This window comes from Pristiophorus japonicus, chromosome 6 (genome assembly GCF_044704955.1).
Source record: "Pristiophorus japonicus isolate sPriJap1 chromosome 6, sPriJap1.hap1, whole genome shotgun sequence".
Taxonomy (NCBI): domain Eukaryota; kingdom Metazoa; phylum Chordata; class Chondrichthyes; family Pristiophoridae; genus Pristiophorus; species Pristiophorus japonicus.
The window spans coordinates 264,538,042-264,565,155 of record NC_091982.1 but is presented as its reverse complement, the minus strand read 5'-3'; the positions used below and the strand labels follow the sequence as shown (position 1 = coordinate 264,565,155).

The 27,114-nt window shown below is 42.6% G+C and overlaps 1 protein-coding gene across 3 annotated transcripts in view; it reads right to left on the bottom strand.

Moving 5' to 3' along the window:
* Positions 1 to 27,114, bottom strand: part of LOC139266074 (transferrin receptor protein 1-like) — a 68,788-nt gene that overhangs the window by 27,088 nt on the left and 14,586 nt on the right. For all 3 annotated transcript variants that reach the window (XM_070883926.1, XM_070883927.1, XM_070883928.1), the window contains exons 2-9: positions 23,817 to 23,878; positions 23,125 to 23,362; positions 20,789 to 20,999; positions 20,135 to 20,278; positions 16,868 to 16,979; positions 9,037 to 9,144; positions 5,907 to 6,002; positions 3,567 to 3,706 (exon numbers count right to left, since the gene is read on the bottom strand). In XM_070883926.1, the coding sequence (XP_070740027.1) occupies positions 3,567 to 3,706; positions 5,907 to 6,002; positions 9,037 to 9,144; positions 16,868 to 16,979; positions 20,135 to 20,278; positions 20,789 to 20,999; positions 23,125 to 23,362; positions 23,817 to 23,849 (1,082 nt within the window). In that variant the 5' untranslated portion in view covers positions 23,850 to 23,878. The remainder of the gene's footprint in view (positions 1 to 3,566; positions 3,707 to 5,906; positions 6,003 to 9,036; positions 9,145 to 16,867; positions 16,980 to 20,134; positions 20,279 to 20,788; positions 21,000 to 23,124; positions 23,363 to 23,816; positions 23,879 to 27,114) is intronic.

Below are 27,114 nucleotides of genomic sequence, written 5' to 3'. Positions count from 1 at the left end.
GACAGAATAGAGAGAAACTGCTTGGAATTGGAGGAAGGGTCGAGAACCAGAGGACACAGATTTTAAGGTGTTGACAGAAGAACTGAAGGTAACTTGAAGAAAATTTTTTATGCAGCAAGTGGTTAGGATCTGGAATTCACTGCTTGAAGGGGTGATGGAGACAGATTCAATTGTGGCTTTCAAAAGGGAATTGGATAAGTACTTGAAAGAAAGATCTGCAGGGCTACAGGGAATGGGCAGGGGAGTGGGACTAGCTGAAGTGCTCTTGCAGAGAGCCGGCATGGGCCGAATGGCCTCATTCTGTGCTGTAACCATTCTATGGGTCCAAATTTCCCCAACCCCTTTTTTCGTAGCACTCTCCCGAGATGAGCCGACTTTGTGCGCTGGAAACGGCACCGAAAAACGTACACGATTCTGGCCGCTCTGCTGTATCTCCCGGGTCTTGGCACGGCGCCCCTCGTGGAGTGGGGGGGCGGAGCTACAGCTCTGCGCCAAAAAGTGCCGGCAGCTGCGCGCATGCGCAATAGAGCGGTCGCACATGCGCAGTAGCTCCTTCCCATGATTGCGATGATGCCTGCAGAATGCGTCCCGCCCTTATCCCAGATTGAATAGCCTGCCGCACAGGCCGGCCGCTGAGGGCTGCAAGAATCAGGTTGGTGCGACTGAGTTTTGAGTGGGGCCGGGGGGGGGAAGGAAAGAGAGGTTGGTTGTCTTTGACTGCAGTCTAGTGGGTTTGGACTGAGGATAGCTTGTCGTGTAGCGATGTCGCTTGCCATGCTTTGCGTTCATTTGGTTGGGTGGCGGTTTGCCAAAGAGTCTCTGCAGTGCCGTGTGCTGCGCTGGACCTCAGTGTCCATCCTCACGTGGCTCTAGCACACTTGCCAACCACTGAGCGCACGCCCAAGTCAGTCCCCGTACGTCTCGCTGCCGCCTGCTTTTATCCTCCGACACTTCGCGCTGCCCAGCCACGGCTTCTGGCCTTGCTCCCTTGCTCCGATGTCGCCTGTCCCTCTCTCTCTGAATCAAGAGTCCAGAACGGTGAGAGCTGAGCCCAGGCGCCAGTGCACTCGTACACCCACCCCACCCCCCCCCATCCGTCTGCCTGTATTAGCCCGCCAGAGTTGGTCTTGAGGACAGCGGTGCGTGTTGTTGTGCTGGAAATGCTGGCCGGCGCCAACAAAATACCTTTCTGCCTACGACCTACGACCCCAGGGCTGAACACGAGCATGTCGGCCAATCTCCGAACTCCTTTCGTGGCTAAATGGGAGTCGTTTGCGGTCCCTCACGCAAGGGAGCCGAAGCCCCATGCCCCTGCCAGGTTTCAGGCTGACGTTTTTAAAGCCTGACCAAAAACCTGAAAAATGGGCAAAAAGGGAAAAACTCCCCGCCCAAAAAGGGTTGAAAGTCGGTGGGGCTGCAGCCGGGTTCTCCCTCCCCGATCCCAGGCCGAAGGGACTCCCGCACGGACAGCTGCTGCCGAGTTTAGTTGAAGGTCGGATTTACTTCAGTTCATTATTTGTTAATTTAATTAATTACTCCAGTTCTTTTTTATTTAATTGAACGCTTATTACTTTTTGTGCTGTTTGGTGCTTGGTGGTGCTTTAAATGTAGTTTCCTTAATGCTAGTTAAGGTTTTTCTGTGCGGACAGAAGTGGCAACATACTCTGGCCTAAGTTAGTTTGGAGCAACTATTTGCTGGCCAGACACCTAAAACGGATAAGTGGCTGGGAACGCCCCCTTTCGAAAAAAAAAAACAGAACTAAAAGAAAACCTAACTAACTCACTTACACTGGCACAAATTAAATGACCAGAATTGCAACTAAAAAGATACTCCAGAAAAATCAAGTTGCTCCAAAAAAAAAACGGAGCAAATCCTGGGGAAATTTGGGCTCCAGGATTCTAAACCTCAGAAGTCAGAATTAAGGTCAGCAGTGGGGATGTTCACTGATAATTGCAGTGTTCAGATCAATTCGCAATTCCTTAGATAATGAAGCAGTCTGTGTCCATGTGCAGCAAGCCTTGGCAGACATTCAGGCTTGGGCAGATAAATGGCAAGTAACATTCGCACCACACAAGTGCGAGACAATGACCATCTCTAAAAAGGGAGTGTCTAACCACTGCTCCATGACATTCAATGGCATTATCATCGGCAAATCCCGCACCAACAACATCCTGAGGGTCAGCATTGATCAGAAACTTAACTGGACCAGCCACAAATACTGCGGCTACAAGAGCAGGTCAGAGGCTGGGTATTCTGCAGCAATTGTCTCACCTTCTGACTCCCCAAAACCTTTCCACTATCTACAAGGCAGAAGTCAGGAGTGTGATGGAATACTCTTCACTACCTGGATGAGTGCAGCGGCACTACCACAAGGAGTTCGACACCACCCAGGACAAAGCAGCCCCCTTATCCACCACCTTAAACATTCACTCCCTCCATCACCGACATACCGTGCTGCAGTGTGTACCATCTACACCAACTCAACAGCTCCCCCAAACCCTACCACCTGGAAGGACAAAGGCAGCAGGCACATGGGACCACTACCTCCAAGTCACACATGATCCTGACTTGGAAATATATCGCCGTTCCTTCATCGTCACTGAACCATTGGGGCCAAACTTGGTGGACTCACTGCCTGCTGCCGCCGAGTTTTCTTGGCGGTCTCCCCTCCGAGCGAGTTTGGTGGAGTCTCCTGCCGATGGGGAGGGAAGGGTGGTGGGGACCGCCTGCTGGCGTGCAATGTGCTAAGTGTCCTCCCGTGCGCTGAGCTGCTAGTTTGGTCCGGACGAGAGTCTGCTGCAGCAGGGAAAAAGACCACTGCATGGAGGCAGGTCTAACCTCAACGGTAAGTATGAAGCCCCGCAAAAAAACATTCGTAAACTTCTGTTCTTCATTTTTTTTCCAGCGATTCAGGTGGATGGGGAGGGGCCCCTGAAGGCTTTTCAGTGTTTAAATTTTTTAGAAATCTTTATTTTTAATCTGCTCCCCGACTCAATCCTCGGCCGTACTTTGCCACCTAGTGGGGTCTGTCACCCGCTGCCGCTCACATTCATATCCTAAGTCCTTATTTTGCCGCCGGGTGGTCTTTCCAGGACTTTTTCATGAAAGTTCTGCCCAAAGTACTGTCAGGATCTCCATGGTCCTTTGGGCAGAACTTAGCTTCCACCAAGTTCGGGGCCAAGATCTGGCACTCCCTCCCCAACAGCACTGTGGGAGTATCTTCACATTGACTGCAGTGGTTTAAGTTAGCCGATCCTAGTCAAGACACCAAGAAAGGCCTCAAGCAACCTGGTATGAAGAAACTGGTGGAAAATAATTGAATGAGGGTGGGGGAATTCCAATGCATTCTTGAATGGGTTATCAGATCACTCTAGACACCGGTGTTTAACAAAGCGAGGTTACAATAACCACCGAATGGGGAGGAGGAGTAAAAACCAATATGAACACCACTGCAATGCAAAGCTCAGTACATTTCATCCCTCCTCCAGTTTCTAATGCTTCCAAATCAGCAGACAATTCTTGGACTATATGGTCCTCAACTGTGTACATGGGGTTGTGTATTTACCCGAGAAGACGAAAGGCAACATTAGCGCTAACTGAGTGAGCCAGGATTCCAGGAAGTCCGGATGATTTAGTTGGGGGAAACTGTGTGTGGTTGAAGGATGGAAACCCAGGAGTCCGGGGATCACCCAAGCCCATGTGAACCTTTTGAAAAAAAAAAACACTTGTTAACTATATAAAGCCACTAAAACAATCAGCCACTAGGACAATGGGAATAAACATTTTACAAGGATTTATGTTGGACTGTACACTAATGACAATATGAACTTGGATTTTTTTGGGTGAAATTTCTTGCCTTTTCAGATTACTATGATTCAATTAATAGGATATTCCATTTCTCACATCAGCCGCCCTTAATTACTTGAAATCTTTCTAGTACATAAGAATTAGGAACAGGAGTAGGCCATCGAGCCTGCTCCGCCATTCAACAAGATCATGGCTGATCTGGCCGTGGACTCAGCTCCACTTAGCCGCCCGCTCCCCGTAACCCTTAATTCCCTTATTGGTTCAAAATCTATCTGTGATTTGAATACATTCAATGAGCTAGCCTCAACTGCTTCCTTGGGCAGAGAATTCCACAGATTCACAACCCTCTGGGAGAAGAAATTCCTTCTCAACTCTGTTTTAAATTGGCTCCCCCGTATTTTGAGGCTGTGCCCCCTAGTTCTAGTCTCCCCGACCAGTGGAAACAACCTCTCTGCCTCTATCTTGTCTATCCCTTTCATTATTTTAAATGTTTCTATAAGATCACCCCTCATCCTTCTGAACTCCAACGAGTAAAGACCTAGTCTACTCAATCTATCATCACAAGGTAACCCCCTCATCTCCGGAATCAGCCTAGTGAATCGTCTCTATATCCCCTCCAAAGCCAGTATATCCTTTCTTAAGTAAGGTGACCAAAACTGCACGCAGTACTCCAGGTGCGGCCTCACCAATACCCTATACAGTTGCAGCAGGACCTCCCTGCTTTTGTACTCCATCCCTCTCGCAATGAAGGCCAACATTCCATTTGCCTTCCTGATTACCTGCTGCACCTGCAAACTAACTTTTTGGGATTCATGCACAAGGAACTCAAAAGAGTTTCATGCACAAGGACCCCCAGGTCCCTCTGCACCGCAGCATGTTGTAATTTCTCCCCATTCAAATAATATTCCCTTTTACTGTTTTCCCCCCCCCCCCCCCCCCCCAAGGTGGATGACCTCACACTTTCCAACATTGTATTCCATCTGCCAAACCTTAGCCCATTCGCTTAACCTATCTAAATCTCTTTGCAGCCTGTGTGTCCTCTACACAACCCGCTTTCCCACTAATCTTTGTGTCATCTGCAAATTTTGTTACACTACACTCTGTCCCCTCTTCCAGGTCATCTATGTATATTGTAAACAGTTGTGGTCCCAGCACCGATCCCTGTGGCACACCACTAACCACCGATTTCCAACCCGAAAAGGACCCATTTATCCCGACTCCCTGCTAGCCAGCCTACTAAATCATGATTTCCACAGAAGACTTGCTCATTTGTAACTAGGTTGAGATGAGATCAATTAGCTCAAGAGCTTTAGAGACAGTGAAACCTGTTAATGAAATCTGTACAGACACCCCAAAAAACACTTACTGACAGTCCCAATTAACTTACATTATAATAGATACAAACTGCCCCTTGAAACCATAGACACAGGCAAATTACAAACTACAGACAGCCTTCAATGCACCAAGTCCTGAAAACACAGGGCATACAGGTCAAGTGTGAGAAGGCAGGTGAAAATAAATGGCTTGTGTACTGGAGATCTCTTTACCCAGGATGCACAGTGGCAGGAGAAAGCCCTCTATCTCTGGGATTGAATGCTTGCACAGCTCTATCACAGGGATGGAGGTGTTTCTCTGCTGCAATGGATGCTGGGTTAAAAGATCTCCATTACACAAAAGTCGGGAACTGCCAATCAGAGTAGGAGGTCCTGAAATTGTGTGTATAGGGTGAATTTGCAAGGTGGGAGGGAGGGAGGGAGGAGAGGAAGAGAGGGAAACTGTGGAATGGAAGGGCAAAGATAGAGAATGGATTCCCCTTTCCCCATCATCCTGTTTCCCCTCTTCACCATCAGACATCACATGATCAAATCCCGAGGAATGCCTCCAACCAGAGTTGGCAGCCCTACTCTGCCAGTACACAAGGAGCTGTTAACAGCCCCGAACCACACCCCAGCACTTCATACAGTAGCAGCTGCAGCATACGGTGGGAGGTCCAAGACAGGGGTCTGCAGGACATCAATCCCCCACAATTTCACCCAGGCACTCGACCAGACAGCAGCCACCATAACCGGTGCAGGTGTTTGAGTGCAAACATACTTACATGTCCAAACATAGCTACATCTGGTTTCAGAGCATAATCTTTAGGATCAGGATAGATAAGAACACCTCCAGCTTTCATCTTCTCAGCATTAAAAACCTAAAAAGAAAAAAAAAAGTTATTTAGTAGGTTTATCACCAGTTAATCTATTTGTAGCTTTTGGTCACCGTTGATTTTAAAAATGGAATTATGTGGCATCATTAATCTACTACTGACAGAGCTCCCAAGGAAGATTTTTTGGGCATGTGGGTGCATGGACAATTCTACTGGGGGAAAAGGCCTAGAGAATATAACCCAAATTACCTTTGGCCTTTTTAAACTAACAAGGCCTTCCATCCCACCCCAGTCCCTGAACATTCGTTTTCTCTCCAATCTATCCACAAAGTCTTGTGCCCGCAGGCCTACACCCCCGTTGTCAATTCATTCTCATCTGTACGTGCTGAACATTTGCTATTTTTCTGCTACTTAAAATTGAATGGATGGAAAAATCACAGGATGACGTGCAATTTCCGGATGTGCATTCCCCATGTGCACTAACACAGAAGAAAATGGAGCACATCATTAATGAGTTTGTTGACTTTATATGACGACATTTCCATAAACAAAAAATTACACATAAAATGCTCAGAAGTTCAGTGGAGTTTCCAAGTTCTTGTATCTATACAGGTGCAGCGTCAAGAAACCAGAGCTCTGGAATCAGGACCGATCGGTGGCAGGGTCATCCGGAATCCGTTAAAATGTTCCGGAATCCCGACCAGACGACCTCCGGCCTCGCCACCGCCCGCCTCCTCGGTGGGGCCGGACAGCTCCTCGGCAGAATCTCCCTTCCCCCACCCCACTCACTCCCCCTTCTGACCTTCCGAAATCTGGAAATACCCGAACCTGGGCTCGGGTGTTTCCGGATTAGTGATGTCAGAAAGCAAATCGAAAGTCCAGAAAAGCCTGGAATCTGGAACGTCCTCGGTGCTGGATTTTAGGCATTGCACTTGTATTAAAAATATAGAAAAACTTCCTGTGTCATGCTGGTCACATTTTCACGTCAGTTTTTTTCATTATAAACTCCCACAACCATCTTTATAATGGAAACGGCCTGTTGCACTATTATCACACCCTCACTTTTGGATCTCCCAGCTCCTCCGGGTGTACTACAGAAACTCTATGTTCCAACCAACTCTACCTTGAAAATTGCCGCAAGTTCTGCTTGTTTCTATTTAAGTAGATTGCATAAATTTTTCCAGGTTTTAAACTGGAGTTATATATAAAATTAAACCCTTGTAGAAGAATTAGAAATTAAAAGGGAAGTGAAGCAGACATTTTACACAAAGTGCATCTGCTTATTTAACATGCGTTTTCTTCAATACAATTATACCTCAAGGTTCATCAACATGAATGACAATGTAAAGACATTCATAGCTCACAGGCATGATTTTCCTTCTCCTTTCACCCAATCTTACCAAGACTAGTTACATAACTAAAATGGCAATGTATTTTCACTATTCTGTACAACTCAGTATTTAAAGTCAAATTCAGAATGAACTAATAGGATATGTGGCACTGTTTCAAATGCAGTTTCAGTTATTAGTCAAAAGAGAGAATGGCCAGTCAATAAAATTCAACACCATCATATTTTCTGCCCTCCACAGAATTCTATTTGGAAACAACAGATGGACCAGATCATGGATTTTAATTTGACTGAAGTCAAGTTGCAGCAAAAATCCTTCAATTCCAAGGAATTTTTCTGGCAATTGGAACTCCATGGTTTTATGAAAGGGAAATCATGTTTGACAAATCTGCTGGAGTTTTTTTTGAGGATGGAATGAGCAGAGTGGATAAAGGAGAACCAGTTGATGTTGTATATTTGGATTTTCAGAAAGCATTCGCTAAGGTGCCACACAAAAGGTTACAGCACAAGATAAAAGCTCACTGGGTTCAGGGTAATACATTAGCGTGGATAAAGGATTGGCTAACTAACAGAAAACAGAGTCGGGATAAATGGTTCATTTTCCAGTTGAGAACTGTAACTAGTGGGATTTCACAGGGATCAGTACTGGAACCTCAACTATTTACAATTCATATTCCTGACTTTGATGAAGGGACAGAGTGTAACATAGCCACATTTGCTGATGATACAGAGCAAGTTGTGAGGTTGACGCAAAGAATCTACAAAGGGATATAGGCAGGCTCAGTGAGTGGGCAAAAATTTGGCAGATGGACTATAATGTGGGAAAATGTGAGGTTATCCACTTTAGTAGGAAAAATAAAAATGCAAATTATTTAAATGAGGAGTGATTACAAAATGCTGTAGTAGAGATCTTGGGGTTCTTGTGCATGAAATTGCAAAAAGTTAGCATGCAGGGACAGCAACCAATCAGGAAGACAAATGTAATGCTTGTCTTTATTGCAAAGGGGATAGAGTATAAAAGTAGGGACGTCCTGCTACAACTGTACAGGGCATTGGTAAGACCACACCTGGAGTACTCCGTACAGTTTTGGTCTCCTTATTTAAGGAAGGATATACTGGCACTGGAGGCAATTCAGAGAAGGTTTACGAGGTTGATTCCCAAGATGAAGGGGTTGTCCTTTGAAGAAAGTTGAGCATGTTGGGGTTTAGGTGATCTTATTGAAACATACAAGATTCTGAGGAGGCTTGACAGGGTAGATGCAGAGAGGATGTTTCCCCTCATGGGGGAATCTAAAACTGGGGGGCATAGTTTCAGAATAAGGGGTCGCCCATTTAAAACAGAAATGAGGCGGCATTTCTTCTCGCAGAGGGTAGTGAATGTTGGAATTATCTACCCCGGAGAGCTGTGGAGACTGTGTCTTTGAATATATTTAAAGTGGGGATGCAGATTTTTGAATGATAAGGGAGTCAAGGGTTATGGGGAGTGGGCAGAGAAATGGAGTTGAGGCCAGGATTAGATCAGCCATAATCTTACTGAATGGCAGAGCAGGCTCGAGGGGCCAAATGGCCTACTCCTGCTCCTATTTCTTATGTTCTTATGTTCACCCATGCACAAAATGTCATATAGGCTGATTATATGAGCAACTTTTGAAATTACCAATTCATTTGTGGCCCAGTAGAATTAGCAAAGAAGGTAACTGTGTTTAATTGAATAGTCTCCAGAACACGCACCTTCTCAGCAAAACTGATGTTTCCTGCACGAACAATGACAATACTGCCGTTGACTGACAAATTTCTTAAATCATCTTCAGTTCCATAGTTGGCATATACCAGTTTACCCTGAAACAGAGTACAGGATGCATTAATACAGAGTTAGCATTACTCCCTTTCCTGCCAAGAATTGTTAGGATTCCCTTAACTTAACTTCCCAGAACTTACATGGATTACAGCAACGAAGAATGTGCCATGCTACTGATTTGTGATATCGGTAGTGAAGAATCAATAGATGTGTTGTAGAAATATGCAGGATATGGCAACATAAGATGGGAAGACCCAAGTAAGGTTATGGTGCCTTGAACATAGAACTGAATTACCAATTGAAACTGAAGTTTAGTCAAACCTTCCTGAGCATAGCCAGTAACAAATATAAACTAATCACCAGGGCACAGACGAATATGTAATCAAAGAGATGGGATAGACTATAGAATAGTATAAACCAGGAGGGGAAACCCCACTTAGGCAGCGAGAACCTAGGAACCACCCTCGAGAGAAGCCGGACTTTAAGCTAGGAGCTTAAAACAGGACACCAGTGGCGGAGACTGATCACCTCTTAACGGGAAATAGGGTCACAAGTAATGAGGCTTATGTGCTATTTTATACATTGATTGTACTTTAATTCTACTTTGGGAAATAAAGTTTATTTGGCTTAAACGTAATGTTTGTCGACGACTTTCTTTCAATACTCGAAGTCCTACCAAAATTGTTGCGACTGTAGTGACTACCCACCGAATAAACTGTCTACAAACCTACAGCGAGTTCAGGGCAACAAACTGGCGAGCCAGATGAATTTAAAAAGAGTATTGAAAGAAAGTAAGTAAAAATTTGAACTGGCCAGGGACCAGGACTAAGGATAGTCAGTATGCTGACTAAAAGGACGTTCAAGGTTTAGAACAATAATTATGGACAGGGTTAAGGGCAAGAAACCCACGATGGAGGACAGGATATCCTCGTATGTATTTGGAAAAGTAAACATTTCTGAGCACTGGGTGTTAGAAATGTTACACTCTGACTGTTTGTATGAGAAAGCAGTAGAGTGGACGGGTAGTAGTGTACATAAGAAATCGAAGGAAAAGGCGATTTGGTTAATATGTATACAGAAACAAATTCAGATACTCACGGAACAAGTTGAGCGTTTGAAAAAGAGAAACAGGAATCAGAGAGTAGGGCAGGAGAGAGGCCGCAGTGAACCAGCTGACAAGTTTTGAGCATTGAAAGGCAGGAGAGAAAAGCGCTGGAAGAAACAGCTAGAAACACAATAGAGTACCTGCAATTTCAGGCCACCGAAACGAGAATGCAGTGTCAGGTTCAGCAAGAGGAAAGAAATAGGAACGCAGAGAGCTGACAAAACGGAGGGTCAGTTAAAAGATATAAAGGTGGTATACAGGGTAGCTCAAAATTAGGTTATGAAGAGGCCGATCACGGGCCCTGTAATGAAAAATCAGTAATTTGACCCGAGCATTAACCGGGGCCAGGGGTATGGCTTGTCTTATGACACCGGGGGAAGTTGGGGTAGACTGGAATGAGGAGAGAAAAGGAATCCGATGGTGGGACCCAGTATAGCGAGGGTCGGTCAGCTCCCGAAGCACCGGGACCAATCAATAACTGTGAGGACAAATTGGCAACACTTAGCTGGGCTAGAGGCCCAATTAACTCCACGGATGGTCTGCTGGATGTTAATAGATGCTGGGCGGATTTTTGGAGGGGTAACCCGGAGTTGGAGGATGTGAACTTGAAGCAGATCCTCCTCAGTAGTTGCAAAAGCAGTTTTAGAAATTTGAAAGCTGACAGGTGGTGCAGTAAAAGGTGAAACAAGGTGGGCAGAAGGACCCTGCGGGATCCAAAAGGGAGTACAAAGCATGGAAGAGAAGCAGTGTGTTTATGGCAGTAAACCGTTTGTTTAAGAGACGAAAAAAATTGAAAAGCATTTCTGAGTGTAAGGTGAACCCGACACTTAAGTTTCTAACTTTCGTGCCGAGACAAATAAAACATAGAATTTGCTGCTGTAGATGGATGAGAAGTCATGAAATGTGTTGTGTATGAAAGCCTATCTCTAAAAACCTTGGATGTTTTCAGGGAGAATGTTTAAAGTTGTTTTTAAAAAGGCATGTGGATGTTTATTTGTCTTTAAGTGCGTCTGCAGAGTTTTCTCAACTGGAACTGGTTAGTTTGAGATTAGTTTGAATTTAATTAGTTAGAGGTTAATTAACCTGTTAAAACCAGATTTTTACTATGGCCATGGTGAAATTCTGGTTCGTTTAAATTGTGTGAAAAACCTCTAGTTCCGGAAATGAGGCATATATTGGTATTTTAAAAATAAAATTTCGGACCCTTTTCAAGAATGAGAGACCAAATGCTATTAGTATGCTTGGAATGTTTTATAGAATGTGGCTCAACTTTTAAAATGCAGGAAAAAAAAAGGGAAGGTAACTCTCTGCACAAGACTTCAGAAAGCAACACCTTGTGCAGAGTTGAATGTAAATATTCTGAGCATTTGTAAAATGTTAAGAAAATTTTAAGTTTCGAATTTGAGTGGATGTTTCTCTCAGTAACAAAAAGGGGATCAGAATTGATAAATTAACCCATTGGGTGGGCAGGAAAGCTACAACGGATGTTTTTCTTTTCTTCTAGGCAGGATTGTTGATTACCGAGAGGGACCTTTAATATGGAAATTACTTCAAGGTATTACCGAACTTGAACTTTTGCTGGAACAAAGGAGAAAAGCTCCAGTAATGTTCAAGAGTTTGAACTTCTTATCTGCAATGATGGATCTCAAATGTCATAGCATGGTGACAAAATCAAACTTAAGACTTTGTTTAAAAAAAAAATGATTGGAATTAATGATTTGGAGTCATGTGTTATCTTCCACGACACTCAACAGGGAAGATAAGGAACTTCCATCCAAATGCAGTGCAGATAACTTTTGTTTTGTTAAATCACAAAGGCTGGACATAGCTTGTGAAATTAAAATTGACTTGCTAAATTGATACAAGTTGCTGCTCAAGCACTCGGGAAGAGAAATTTATTATAAATTTAAGGAGATTATTCAATCTTAGTCAAACTGTGTTTAAAAGGATTTTTTTTGGGGGGGGTGGGGGGGAAAAAGTATTGTGTGTTCTTGTAGACTGGACTCCTCTCTGGAATGACTATTTTGGGAAGGTTCATTGAGAGCTCATCAGCAGTCCAACTGTAAGAAACAGAAGCAGTAACCCACAGAAGAGCTTAAAACCAACGTGCTTGTGTAAGCACCAAGGGAAGCTAGTGGTTCAGGTATTACAGACACCCACTACCCCCGAGCCGACTACCCCACTCATTGGTCAGACCACCACTCCGATCACTACGACCCCAATTCCGGTTTGGGACTGCCCCAAACACAAGCCAGGTCCAAGGGGAGGCAATTATATAAGACCGGCAAGAAAGGTTGTGTATGATGATGTACGGTACCAACTAGTACCCATTGTGCTAAATATGTTAAATATGAAATTGCCCGACTGGTGTTCAAAGGAGCAGAAACAGATCTACGCGAATTTGGTTACGGTGTTGCTCAAGCAAGGATTTAGGAGACAGTCCCACCGAGGGAAAAATGAGAAGGAAGAGAGGATTAGTAAACGATGTAGGCACCGTATATAGTCGGTATAGCTACTGTAAATACCCTGGATATAACAAATTTGAATGAAAAGATTAAAACTTTAAATAAATCAAATCAAGGGAGTCCTAAAGGACTTGAATGACAATCAGCAACCCTCATGACAGGCAGGCAAGGAAGATGCTCAGACACAGGGAGGGATAGTGAGAGTTTTAGAAGGACATGCTCAAACCATCAATAAAATAATGTGGGTAACTCAGACAGGACATATAACCCAAAGCTGAATGTTATGTAGTGTTTGGCTCGCCACTTTGTTGCCCTGAACTCACGGTTGGTTTGTAGACAGTTTATTTGGTGGGTAGTTACTACAGTCGCAACAATTTTGGTGGGACTTCGAGTATTGAAAGTCGTCAACAAACATTACGTTTAAGCCAAATAAACTTTATTTCCCAAAATAGAATGAAAGTACAAGCAATGTATAAATAACCTCACTATAGTTCGGTTTCTCTCATGTTCTGCTTTAAGCTCTGAGCTTAAGGTCCAGCTTCTCTCGAAGGTAGTCCTAGGTGGGGTTTCCCCTCCTGGTTTATACTATTCTATAGTCTATCCCATCTCTTTGATTACATATTCATCTGTGCCTTGATGATTAGTTTATACTTGTTACTGGCTATGCTAAGGAAGGATTGACTAAACTTCAGTTTCAATTGGTAATTCAGTTTTATGTTCAAGGCACCTTAACCTTACTCTCGGGTCTTCCCATCTTTTGTCTTAGCCTGCATATTTCTACAGTGTAGTTTTAATAATTGCGTAGTAATAATGCAATAACTATTTTTAAAGTGCAATTTGAAAGGTGAAAAATAATTCATTTGAGGCACATTAAAATATATGACTGATCAAAATTGAAATTGCCGAGAATGGGGGAGTAGGAGTACAACAACAACAACAACATGTATTTATATAGCATCTTTAAGGTAGTGAAATGTGGCTGGATTGATCTTTGAAAGAGCCAGTGCAGACCTGATGGGCCAAATGGCCCCCTTGTGTGGCACTATTCTATGATTCATACGTTTTATGATTAGTAAAAACTTTCTGCAAATATAAAGTGAATCATTTAAAAATAGGAGCGGGACACCTATTCAAAATATTAGGTCAGGCCAATAAAGCCAGTGGGCCTGTGTGATTAAAACGAGTAGGGCTAGGGTAGAGCCTTTGCACAAAGTTAAAACACCAATACAAAAGGGGAAGTAGAATTTCAAGCAATTTTTAAAATCAATTAAAAAAAATCTTTAGAATCAGCAGTAGCTGGAACTATGGGAGTGATGTCAAAACCATCACAGGTCAGTGGAGGGATCAATAATGGCATTCCCTTTACAATGCCACCTACCAGCCACACAGCAAAACCAGACAGGTGCGGATTAAATTTTTTTAATAAAATAAATATACCTCATGGCAGCCTTTAGAATTGAATATTTTGTTAAAAAGATGGTAGAGTAAATTTTAAACTTTTAATTCAACACAGTCTCTCCCACCAACCTGCTTCAAGGAGCCAGAAGTGCTATAGAATACACATCGGTCTCTGTAGCGAGAAAACCTATCCCATTGGCTGTGCAGTCAATAAGAAAGAACTTTCAAATATCTTAAAAATCTTTTTTTTTTTTGGTAATAACTTGAAACTTAGATATTGAGTTACAACTATGAAAAAGACAGTGAAAGCATCATCCAAAAACAGTCAGTTTCTGCAAGCACGCTGACGACACCCAGCCGTACCTCAGCACCTTCCGACCCCCCCCCCACCCACTGTCTCTAAATTGTCAGACTGCTCGTCAGATATCCAGTTTGTACGAGCAGAAATTTCCTCCAACTAAATATTGGAAGACGGGAGCCATTGTCTTCAGTCCCTGCCAGAAACTCTGCTCCTTCTCCCTGGCAACTGTCTGAAGTTGACAGAGTGTGTTTACCCATGCCTTCACTAAGACCGCCTACTTCCATCTCCGTAACATTGCCTGACTCGGACGCTGCCTCAGCTCATCCATGCCTTTATTACCTCTAGACTGGGCTATTCCAATACAGTCCTGGTCAGCTTCTCATGTTCTACCCTCTGTAAACCTGGTCCTAACACGCACCAAGTCCCGTTCGCCCATCTTGCCATGCTTGCTGACATTGGCTCCCAATTGAGCAACATCTCGATTTCAAAATTCTCTCTCTCTCCTACCCTCCCCCCCCCCCCCACCACAAGTTGCCTGCGCTCCTCTAATTCTGGCCTCTTGCGCATCCGATTTTAATTATTCCACCATTGGCTACCGCGTCTTCACCTCTGGAATTCCGTCCTTGAAGTTCTCCACCTCTCGACCCTCTGTTAAGACGCTCGTTAAAACCTATCTCTTTTCATCTGCCCTAATCTCTACATGTGGCTTGGTGTCAAATTTTGTTTGATACTGCTCCTGTGAAGCACCTTGGGACATTTACTATGTTACAAGTGCTTTATGAATAAAAAGTTGTTGTTGAGCGAAAGTGTGCGCTGCACGGGCCACAGCGAGAGTTTGCGCAAGAGGGGAGAAGAGAAAAAGAGATGAGAGAAAAAAAAGCACTTCTCAGCCAATTCATTTATTAATTTTGAGGTGTAGTTACCTTTGGACTCAAGAATGTTACTATTGAGCTAAGACTGACCTTCTGCCAACAAAAATAAGTGAATTCCTTTCCACAATACAACAGGAAAAAGCTGAAGTACATGCAATCTATTCACAAAGTTTTGAAAATAGGGAAACAAATGAACATTTAATATATATATATGCACAACTACTATTCCTTTAATATACAAATTGGACATTCTCATAGAATGCTAAATAGGGTACATATGTGGACTATAGAAATTCACACACAGAGCACTATGTACATTTCAACAAGCTCAACGCCAACAGATTACATCAAGCTTAGAAAATTTGAACCGGTGTAGCAAGTATGTATATATTTACTGTAGAAAGGATCGGTTTTCAACCCAAAAACCTGTGCGCGAAGTATCTCATTAGGGGATTTTAAAAGATAGAAGAAATACTGCTTTCAAGTGATGGGATTCAGGGCAAAGTAGCAAATTGGATCCAAAATTGGCTCGAAGGCAGGAAGCAAACGGTAAGGGTTGATGGGTGTGTTTTGTGACTGGAAGACTGTATCCAGTGGGGTCCGCAGGGCTCAGTGCTGGGTCCCTTGCTTTTTGTGATATATATCAATGACTTGGACTTGAATTTTGGGGTATGATTAAGAAGTTTGCAGATAACACTAAAATAGGCGGTGCGGTTGATAAAGAAGAAAACTGCAGATTGCAGGAAGATATGTACTTGTCAGATGGGAAGAACAGTGGCAAGTGGAATTCAATCTAGTAAGTGTGAGGTAATGCATTTGGGGAGGTGTAACAAAGCAAGGGAATACGCATTAAATGATACAACACTGAAAAGTGCAGATGAACAGAGGGACCTGGGAGTGCAGGTCCATAGATCCCTGAAGGTAGCAGGCCAGGTAGAGAAGGTGGTTAAGGCGGTATATGGAATACTTGCCTTTATAATTGAGGCATGGAATACATGGGCAAGGAGATTATGCTTCAACTGTATAAAACACTTAGACCACAGCTGGATACTGTGTGCAGTTCTGGCCACCACATTACAGGAAAAATGTGATTGCACTGGAAAGGGTGCAGAAAAGATCTACAAGAATGTTGCCTGGACTGGAGAATGTTTGCTATGAGGAAGATTGGAGATGCTGTGTCTGTCTAAAGAGAGGCCTGATTGAAGTGTATAAAATGAGGGGTCTGGATAGGAAGGATCTATTTTCCTTGGCAGAGGGGTTCAACAACCAGGGGGCCTAGATTTAAGTAATTGGGGGGAGGTTTAGAAGATGTGAGGGTGGTGGGGATCTGGAACTCACTGCCTGAAAGGTTGGTAGAGGCAGAAACCCTCACCACATTTAAAAGATACTTGGGTGTGCACTTAAAGTGCCGTAACCTTCAGGGCTACAGACCAAGACCTGGAAAGTGGGATTAGGCGGGATAGCTCATGGTCGGCCGGCATGGACACAATGGGCTGAAATTGCCTCCTTCCGTGCTGTAAATTTAGAAGTTGGCTAGTTTACATAAAAATCAGTAATAACCTAATTTACTGGAAAACATTTAAGCAACTCACAAATAAAGATTTGAAGAAGTTCGACTCTTACCGTGAAGTTACCAGTTGCACTGTACGGACAGTAGACCTTTGAATTTTTCTCTTCTTGCTTGACCTCTGTCTCAGCTACATCTACAACATTCCAAACTCTATTTGGCGATTTGCTAGATGGAAATAAAGACAGTTGAAAAAAAAAGATTAGCTAACATTAATTTGTGTTGAGTAGAGTGGTGTTGTGGCTTTTGTACTGGACTAGCTGGGTCTTCAAGTGCCCCGGCATTAATTTTTTTTGCAGCATTGCTTCTGCTGTCCCCTCTGCTTAGGGGCTATGTTAATATTGATGATGAATTGGATTTAGGTGATGGTCTGTCCAGCAGTCATCAGCTCCAGTCATGGCGCGGGTGATGTGCACATCCTTACGACAAAGGTCCTCCACCAGCCTGTCCTCGCTGCACAGCACTGCCCTCCAGTCATCAAGATTCACGGCAAGGCTCTCGACAACGTGGACCACTTCCCATACCTCGGGAGCCTTTTGTCAACAAAGGCAGACATTGATGCGGAGATTCAACATCGCCTCCAGTGCGTCAGTGCAGCCTTTGGCCGCCTGAGGAAGAGAGTATTTGAAGACCAGGCCCTTAACTCTACCACCAAGCTCATGGTCTACAGGGCTGCAGTAATTCCAACCCTCCTATATGGTTCAGAGACATGGACGATGTACAGAAGACACCTCAAGTTGCTGGGGATATATCACCAATGTCGTCTCCGCAAGATCCTGCAAATCCCCATGGAGGACAGGTGCACCAACATCAGCGTCCTCATCCAGGCTAACATCCCCAGCATTGAAGCACTGACCACACTCGATCAGCTTCGCTGGGCAGGCCTCTTAGTTCGCATGCCAAACACGAGACTCCCTAAGCAACTATTTGCGGAGCTCCTTCATGGCAAACGAGCCAAAGGTGGGCAGCGGAAACGTTACAAGGACACCCTCAAAGCCTCTCTGGTGAAGTGCAACATCACCACTGACGCCTGGGAGACCCTGGCCGAAGACCGCCCTGGGTGGAGAAAGTGTATTCGGGAGGGCGTTGAGCCCTTCGAATCTCAACGCTGCGAGTGTGAAGAGATCAGGCACAGGCAGCAGAAGGAGTGTTTGGTAAATCAGTGCCAATCCCCCCTTCCCCCGACAAATCTGTCCCACCTGTGACAGAATCTGTGGCTCTCGTGTTGGACTGTTTAGCCACCAAAGAACTCACTTTAGGAGTGGAAGCAAGTCTTCCTCGATTTTGAGGGACTGCCTATGATGATGATGACTGGACTAGCATCAGAGGTCATGAGTTCAAATCTCATCATTGCAAGTTGAGAAACTGAGCTCAGAAAATGTGGGATTTTGTGGGCTGGCACCAAGAAAAAAACACATTTAGGGAACCTACCGCTCATACCTAGTCGGGAATAAAGCTTTTCTTACCCGAAACTAGGAGCAAATCAATTGGTTATTTGAGTCACAAAAAAAACATGCCTTTTTTCCCCCCCCATTCAATAGCGTGGTGTGCTATACACACACCTCTCGATGTAGGTCGAGTCCAAGCTTCCCAGACTTCAGTTATAGGTATTCTGAGCAAAAGACAATGGTGAGCCTCAAATATCTAATCAGGCAGGATACCAACATTACACACATAGCAAAACAAACACTAAATGACGAATTAAGTTATCCCTTTTTCAAGTATCAATTTGGAACCGAAACATTATACTGGGTCAATTCCACACACCATCAGCCCTTGTACAAGAACAAAGAATCTTTCCAGCCAATTCACCTCTTCTGAAGCATCATCTCCAAAACATTGGCCTAGACTTTGCAGTGGTAATAACAGTGAAGCGGTCAGTGCCCGTGAAACTGACCATAACCTCAGGAGTTCCATGTTTATCTGCGCATTCGTTAAATCCTGAACATGGAACTCCTGAGGTTGGGTCAGTCATTCATTGCTTCGCCACCTTTGTGCTGGGAACTCCCACAGCCAGCAATCACATTCAAGGACAAAAACTTCCCTTCTTACGATGGAATATTGCTGTTAAAGCTTCAGAGGTTTTTTAAAGCCTTGTTGAAAGGTGTAACTGGGTTTTTAAAATGGCATACTGACTGAACAATCGTTCTGATCACGAATAAACTAATTTTATTTTTCTGCAATGTTAATTTTTCTATTAATACGATTAAGAATTACAAATTTTATTATAATTTTTTTTAAAGTTTATGGTCTTTCAGTTTCTATCCTAATCCTATGTGCACGACCCAGTCTTTACTTTCTGTAAAATTTATAAAAAGTAAATTGGAATCAGTGCATTTTATTTCCTGATGTCTGAGAGTTTTTCAATGTGATTGGCTGCTTAGCCAGCTTGATGTTTCGAATTAGCTTGGTTTGGCACCAGATTCAAACGAAGGTTAGGACAACTGAAATTCACACACCAGAGATCGCTGGACCTTTGTGGGCAGCTTTCTTCAAGATTAGCGACGAGCTCAAGGCGCTTAGCTGCTGCCCACAAATTCTGGTCCATTAAGTTCTCTTACACGTTCATATGGTAAATAACTTGCTGTCTATTTTACATTTCTACTTCAGAGCATCAACTGTATGCATAAAATCTTGTGAAATGGGGGAAACTCATTTCCACCGTCAAAAGTTCTATTCTCTCGACTCTTCAGCTTCTATGAAGTTATGTGTACCATAAACCTCTCAGCTGCCACTGGAAAACAATTCAAATGTGATTTTTCCTCAGTTCAAAACCCCAAAGCTTAAGTGTGCACAAATACACGGCTCTGTGGCCTGGCAAATGAATACATCTTTTGATGGTGTTAAAAGGTTAACTTTTGGAAGTAAATGCAAATGCTGACCCCTGTCCTGACTAATTTAAAAACAGCAGGCTGATCTTGTGACAAGCTAGTAGCAATCTATTGTGCTTCAGACATAGCAGTATCTGTAAAACCTACACATTACAGTTGCAGCAAATGATTTGGAAACACAGAACTGCATTTTCAAGAGATATTTCCCATGAAAATCAGATGAAAAAGGCGGCTTTTGCTAATTCAACCTCCCACTCAAGTTCAAAGAAAGTACTGAATACTTCATATTTGAATGCAACAGGAATTAAAATATTTGCAAACCAAGCTTTTGTCCAGCAAGCTACACTGTTGAAGGTGAAGATCATACAATTCTTAGTAAAAGTACATCACAACTTCTTACATGTTACACAAGTTTGTAATTATCATGCATTATCTTCAGCTTATGCAACTAACTTGGTCAGTTTCGCATTGTGCACTTTCCACAGCACTAACCTGTTAACCTGCAGCGTTACGTAGTGAGTGTCGTGCCAGACATTTCCATTATGAAGCTTCTTCAAAAACTCTTCATAGATGTACTCAGTAATAGTCAGATCTCCCTTGGATCCAGTTTCACGATTGCTGGTCTGAGAAATTTTGCTGATAAGAGACACATATCTGGTCAGAAGCAGCTGCAATTACCAATAATTTACATTTATACAGCTCCTTTAATGTAAAAAGTCCAATGTTGGAGATGGAGCAGTGGTTGGGAAGGACAAAATGAATTGAGAGAGGGAAAGTTTTCTTGGAGGGGCTGACAATAGCAGTTTTGAAGGAGGGGCAGTGTCTAAGGAAAAGAACCATTAATCATGTCAGATGAAGTCATTCACAATGCTGAAGATTACAAAGAGGGGCTTGACAATAAATGAGGGAGGGGAAACAAGAAGTTAAAGGGGATCATTAGAATTTCTGTACAATAAATATGAATATCTGAACCCTTCCATTGATTGACTTTAGTGCTGCTCATTTGTGGTGACTGTGCAGCACGTGTACAGATTATATAAATTGGGTAATGCCAAGAAACTCTGGCCAGATATCAGACTTGAGTGACTAGTTTAACTCTCATCTAACAGAAAGTATCTTATTAGGGCATAATCATGGCCTGCTTACCCAATGTCAAACACCAGATTTGATGAGTTCAGAATATCCCGCAGCATTTTTGTAAGATCAGAGAAAGAGTGTGATGTCACATCTTCATAGTTTCCAAAACCCTCATAATCATTCTCATCCTCATCCTCAATGCTTGGTTCTGGTGTTACTGATACAGAAAGGGACTCCCCTGGTACCTGATGACGAAATGCCAGGTAACCAACGAGAAACCCTGAAGACCAGGACAATGAGAAATATGCAGTTAATGTTTTAACAGTATAATACCCAAAAACTGTTTACACACAAGAGCACTTTGAAATACATTTTAGATAGGATGCATTAACAAAATTGGCAGTTTGCCAGAATAAATGCCAGACGCTTAAAATATTAGATCCTATACAAATATGTAAAATTTCATAAGTCAACTGTTACACTGATCACAATTCAGTGTACATTCAGCATTACTCTGAAAATATATATTCCTATATATAGACCATTTAACCCATCACGTCTGTGCCAGTTTTTTTGCTTGAGCAATCCAAAATTAATCCCACCGCCTTGCCTCTCTTTGCATAGCCCTGTAGTCCCATCAGCTTCAAATATTTACCCATTTTTCGGTTAAAGGATTCAATAATCCCTCTCATTCACTCCGTGGCAATGCATTGCATGCTCAAAGATCTTCATCTGCAAAAAGCAGCTTCTAACTGCTCGTCTCACTCAGGTGACTATTTTAACTAAATGACCTCAGAACTAGCACCTATCACCAGAAAAGCAAGTCCACCATTCCTGTCCAACCCCAAGCCCTCAATTTAACTATAGCTGCGATATCACATCAGTTATTAATGCTCTTAACATTCCAATTGTGTTGAATGCCTTTACATTCATTAATACTCAGTCACTCAATCGACAAGTTATCCATTATTTCTTTACTTCTTAATTTGTGATATCCGTTGCATATTCTATAAATGAATTTACTCCTCAGTACGTCACCCTTTCGCACCCACACCTTCTGATAACTAAAGTAAATAGTGAGAAATTAAGGTTTCTGCTCATGTTCAAACAGTTTTATTGATCCTGCTTGCCCTCTCTAGTCTTAATTCTAGACTCTTCCCTCGCCCCCAGATTAGTTTAAATCAACCCCCTCCCCCATTTACCCTCTGCAGCGACACTAACACGGTTTCAATTCAGGCGAAGGTTGTCCCTTACATAAAGTCTTCTCTTGCTTCAGAACTCACTCCAATGCCCCAAGAACGTGAAACCTTCCATTCCAGTCCCTAGCTGTACGGCCACGCATTGAGCTTCCTAACCTTTCGCTCCTTAACCTAATCAGCATGTGGCACAGGAAGAAATCTGAAGATTACCACCCTTCAGGCCTTATTTTCCAATCTACTTAAAATCAAACTCCCTCGACAAGACCTCAAATGGTGCTTCTAGTTCCAACATGGACCAAGATTTTTGGCTACTTGTCCTCCCTTTTCATATGTTTTCCACTCATTGTGATGCCCTTCAACCAAAAAGGCAACATATCAATTGGGACTCAGTTACAGGTGCAAAAAAAGACCAAGTATTCCCCTGACTATAGAATCCCCAAGAGCAGAAAGACACCTGGCATTTCATCTAAAAACAAAAGCAATGGGATAGACTAAATCAATAGCTCAGAGAGGTATGATGGGCTGAACTGGCTTCTTCTGTGCTGCAAATTCTATAATTCTAGGGTCAGAGATAGAAGAGGCTTCAAAAGGCACAATGACCACAACAGTTGCTCTAAAGATTTTTTCATGTACCAAATCCACTAATACCATATTTGGGGGAAAATGTAAAGAATACAAGAATAATGCATCAATATGCTTCACTCTGTGAAGTGGTTGCATGACAAGCTCACATTAGGAACTGTACTATCACCCCCAAGGCTGTGAGATATGGCTTGAAATCTAACAGCAGAGGTGGCTGGACATTGCAGAGATCAGACAATGGCATTATTTCAGTTTTTTTTTTTTAAAGTTACAGAAATAGAACTACAGAGCAGAGGCCCAGAAAAATACTATTGGAGTTGAAGTCTGAGCTTGGTAGCCACAATTGCTTCAATACAATTTAATTGTATTGTTAAAGTATCCAGAAAAAAATGTTTAGTGCAATTTAAAACAATACAAGGTCTACGTTCAATTTAATTTTACTGGTAGGGAACCACCAATCAAAAACTTCAATGTAGGTATAAAAGTCAACGTTGATTCAACATTATCCCAGCATTACAAAAGCACAAATCTTTCTCCCCTCACACCACCAAATGTGTGTAATGAACAGAAAAAAAGAGGAAAATTGTATGTTAGTAAAATCAGACAGAAAAGGGTCATTCTTACCTATTAGAAATAGCAATACAGGAGTCATCAAAAAGCACAGGTGTTTGCAGTTAGTGGGAGGTTTCTCTATATGATAGTGAGGTTTCGCTGTGTGAGAATTCGCTATACCATCTGCCATTCCATCTCCCATCTCCTCATCATTCTCTGTCTCTGCTAGTTTCATCTCAACCCTGCTGCCATCCCCATCTGTTTGACGAGTTAGACTAAAACGTGTATATGATCTTGGCGCACCTCCAAACTAAAACAAAAAGGAAATGTTACTCGATATCTGCAATTATAATGGTTTGTAAATAACCAATAATTAACATTAAAAAAATATTTACATATGCAAAATTCACAAAAGCTTTTAGCTTTTGGCTAGTTCAACTGAAACTGAAGAAGAAAAATCTTGGTCGACTTAAGGTAAGAATAACCCAAGTTCAACAAGAAAACCATGCAAATGTGAGATCCTCCAGCTTCACCCCCTGCCCCATCTCAATGAGCTCAAATTAAGAGACATATGGCATGCGATTAAATCCAATTTGCAATATCACAATCTGAATACCATCTCCCTTTTAACAAAAAAAAATCAATACTCATCAGTGGCTGTCTGAATCAGTCACACTGCACTACTCCCAGGCCACTAAAATAGACCAACTGTGTTACCATGCCACAAAATAGGACATTTAAAAAAAAAAAGAGTACTTTCTTACCAAATTTGACACGACTGATCTAGCACTATCCATTATGGGATTGTGTGATGAAATTTAGATACCTGAAAAAGAAAAAAACAATACTAGATCAGCAGCAAGCATTAGTACCAATATTCAATGAAGTTCAATGCTCTCCATTTATTGTTTTAGCTGAATCATTTAGATAACTTCTCACCCCCTCCACAAAAAAATTATCTAAATGAAATATCTAGACCCAAATTAGAACAGAGCTGAAAGGATCAAAAAGCAATTTCCCCCAAAAGCATTTCAAAGCTGGTCTCCAATTTCTAAATCTAAGAAAATCTTACATGATTCAAATGTATTGCAATGCCAGCAGCATCATCAGCTTCAAGTAAGTTTTGCTTTATGCAGGGGGGGGGGGGGGGGGGGGGGGGAAAGAGAGCAATAGCCAAGAGGAGAAACTCTCCCAAACCAGTCAGCCCTCAAGCATCACTAAAAGTGCTCAAGCCCTGTTGAAATGCTGACAAATGGTTTACTCACCACTGCTAAAAATCACAACCACCAAGCTGCCAAAAGGCAACAGGAACCTTTGAAGTACAAGACTAGTTCAGTAAGCTTCCTCCGAGAAAACAGTTCCCATCTAGTTGCCCAACGGGATCCAATTATCAACTAATGGGAGTCTGAATCAATTGGTGAATGAACGGATTATTTTCAAACTACTCTTATTCAAGTGGAGAGTTTAATTTTCTGCCACGAAACCTACTGTACCTTCAGCAATTATTCTAGTGCAGTATAATTATAGCGCAAGAGGCTGTTCAATGAGCGACCTTCATGTTTCATCTATTATATTGCTGATTCAGCATGAACGCCACAGCAGTCAACTAATTCAGTATTTACCATAAATCATCAAATGATCCTGCTCTCGACTGCCCATGTCCGAACTCGCACCAAGTCCCGTTCACCCATCACCCCTGTGCTCGCTGACCTAAATTGGCTCCTAGTTAAGCAACGCCTCAATTTTAAAATTCTCATCATGGTTTAATCCTCCATGGCCATGCCCCTCCCTATCTCTGTAATCACCTCCAGCTCTACAACCCTCCGAGATATCTGCACTCCTCTAATTCTGGCCTCTTGAACATCCCCGATTTCAATCACTTTACCGTTGATGGTAATGCCTTCAGCTGCCAAGGCCCCAAGCTCTGGAATTCCCTCCCTAAACCTCTCCACCTCTTTCCTTAAAACCTCTCTCTTTGACCAAGCTTTTGGTCATCTGCTCCAATATCGCTATGTGGTTCAATGCAAGTTTGTTTGCTCACACTCCTGTGAAGTGCCGAGAGATGTTTCACATTATTACAAGTTGTTGCTGTCTAACCCATCATGCCTTTGTTGCACGCAATGTAGCATACTGCATGCACAGAGACTTTAAAGTGAAAAGTTTAATCAAATATTGTGATTAAAGGACTGCAATTCCAGAATGTCTTAACGTGAAGAAAAAAATTGAAAACACAGTATGGAAAAAGGCTGATTGATGTATTGACATCAATTTTCACACCATCCATTAATGTCATTCTCTCCAATAAGATTTAGCTTAGTTGGCCTTCAACTTGCACAGAAAAACCTTTTATCGCTGGGCATGATTATTAAAGCAACATTCAGGACAGATATCAGAAGTTGTGAGGAGGTTAGAAAACAGGGAGCCAGAGATACTAGTTAGTCAACACTAAAATTGAAGTAATGAATCTTTGTTTTGGATGGTATGGTTTAGTGCCCAGCAACCCATTATCAGAACTTTTGCAATGCTTTCGAATAATCCTGCTCATGAAGGCAATACTGTATGTTCTTACTGTTCCACACTGTCCTTGACATTATGCTAAGTAAAATGGAACAGTAATTCTGCTTTAGCAAAGCCAGATTCTTCCACTTTCAAATAGAATGAGCTATTTCCAGCACCAATTTTTCAATAATTTGGCTATAAAATTAGAAGCATGAAAATGTTTTGACCCCATTATACTACAGCCATCATAAGCGGGGAAGTTGATAAAAATGTGCAAAGGTAAGGGATATTGTATTTTACAAATAGGGACATAGCATACAAAGGAAAAAAATAAGTACTGTATTATAAAAGCAAAGAGAGAATGCTAAACCAACACAAATCATTGATTACACCAGTTAGAATAGTTTGGGCCATCTTATTTTCAGAGATTTACTAGATTATGCAACTGATTGGGGACTAGAGGGGGAGGAATTCGGAACCTTAGTGCCTCCAGTGAGCACCTGGTGGAGGCGCTAATGGGACACTGAGGCAGTAGCACCACAGCGAATCCAGTATCGCATGCTAAAACCGCAGCCACCTACCCATAGAGTTATCGCCGGGGACTTCAGCGACAGGCAGATCACGCTGTCAGAGAGAACGCTCACTGGGTGCCCGACCAGCAAAGTTCATTGTTGCCCCCTGCCTTAGCGCTTCGTCCAGACAGGGAGAAGTGGCGTCAAGCAGGTGAATGCAGGCTCCAGAGCAGCTTCATAAATGGATCATGAGTAATGAGTCGCAGCTGTCAGGTTAGTCCTGTTTTAATGTCAAACTGACGAGCAGTAAATGACTGCAGCAGTTGAATTCAAAGGTTGTTTAGTCTCCAGAGTGTTGTGGCTACTAAAAATTTGATATATTTGTATTCTCAACATATCAAAGTGCTACACAAGAATGAGGTTCTGCAACATCAATGCACCTCCCCTTTAAGAACTGGAAAGAGCCTGTGGCAATGATGACTTGCTATTAGATTGCACTGGATATGCTTAGCGCTTTTCAGCGCAACACCATTGAGCTGGGCTATTAGTGCTTGATTTAGCACGACAACCCTTTCTTTGAGCAGACTTAATTTTGCAAATTCATTAGCGCCTGGTGCTAAATCTCAAACTTTTCTAAAGTTACTATCCATTCCTGGGCAAAAATGAATTTCTCCCCTGGGAGTCTTTTCATTCGCACAAAATAAGTTTTAGAGGAAATCAAATAGAAGTGTTCCAGATTATGAGGGTTTTCATAGGTAAAAGCAGGAAGATCTATTTCCATAGGTAAAAGCAGGAAGATCTATTTCCATTGGTAAAAGCAGGAAGATCTATTTCCATTCATCAGTGAATCAGTAATTAAAGGGCACAAATTTAAGATCATAACCAAAAGAGCAATGGCAGTTAAGAGAAAGTTGATAAGCAGAGTGTTTCTAGGACATGGAATACCCTACCGGACACAATGGTGGAAGATGAATCCATGATAAGTGTTTAAAAGGAAAGTAGATAACTATTTGATAAAGGAAAATTTTTTAAATGGAGCTGAGTAGGACTA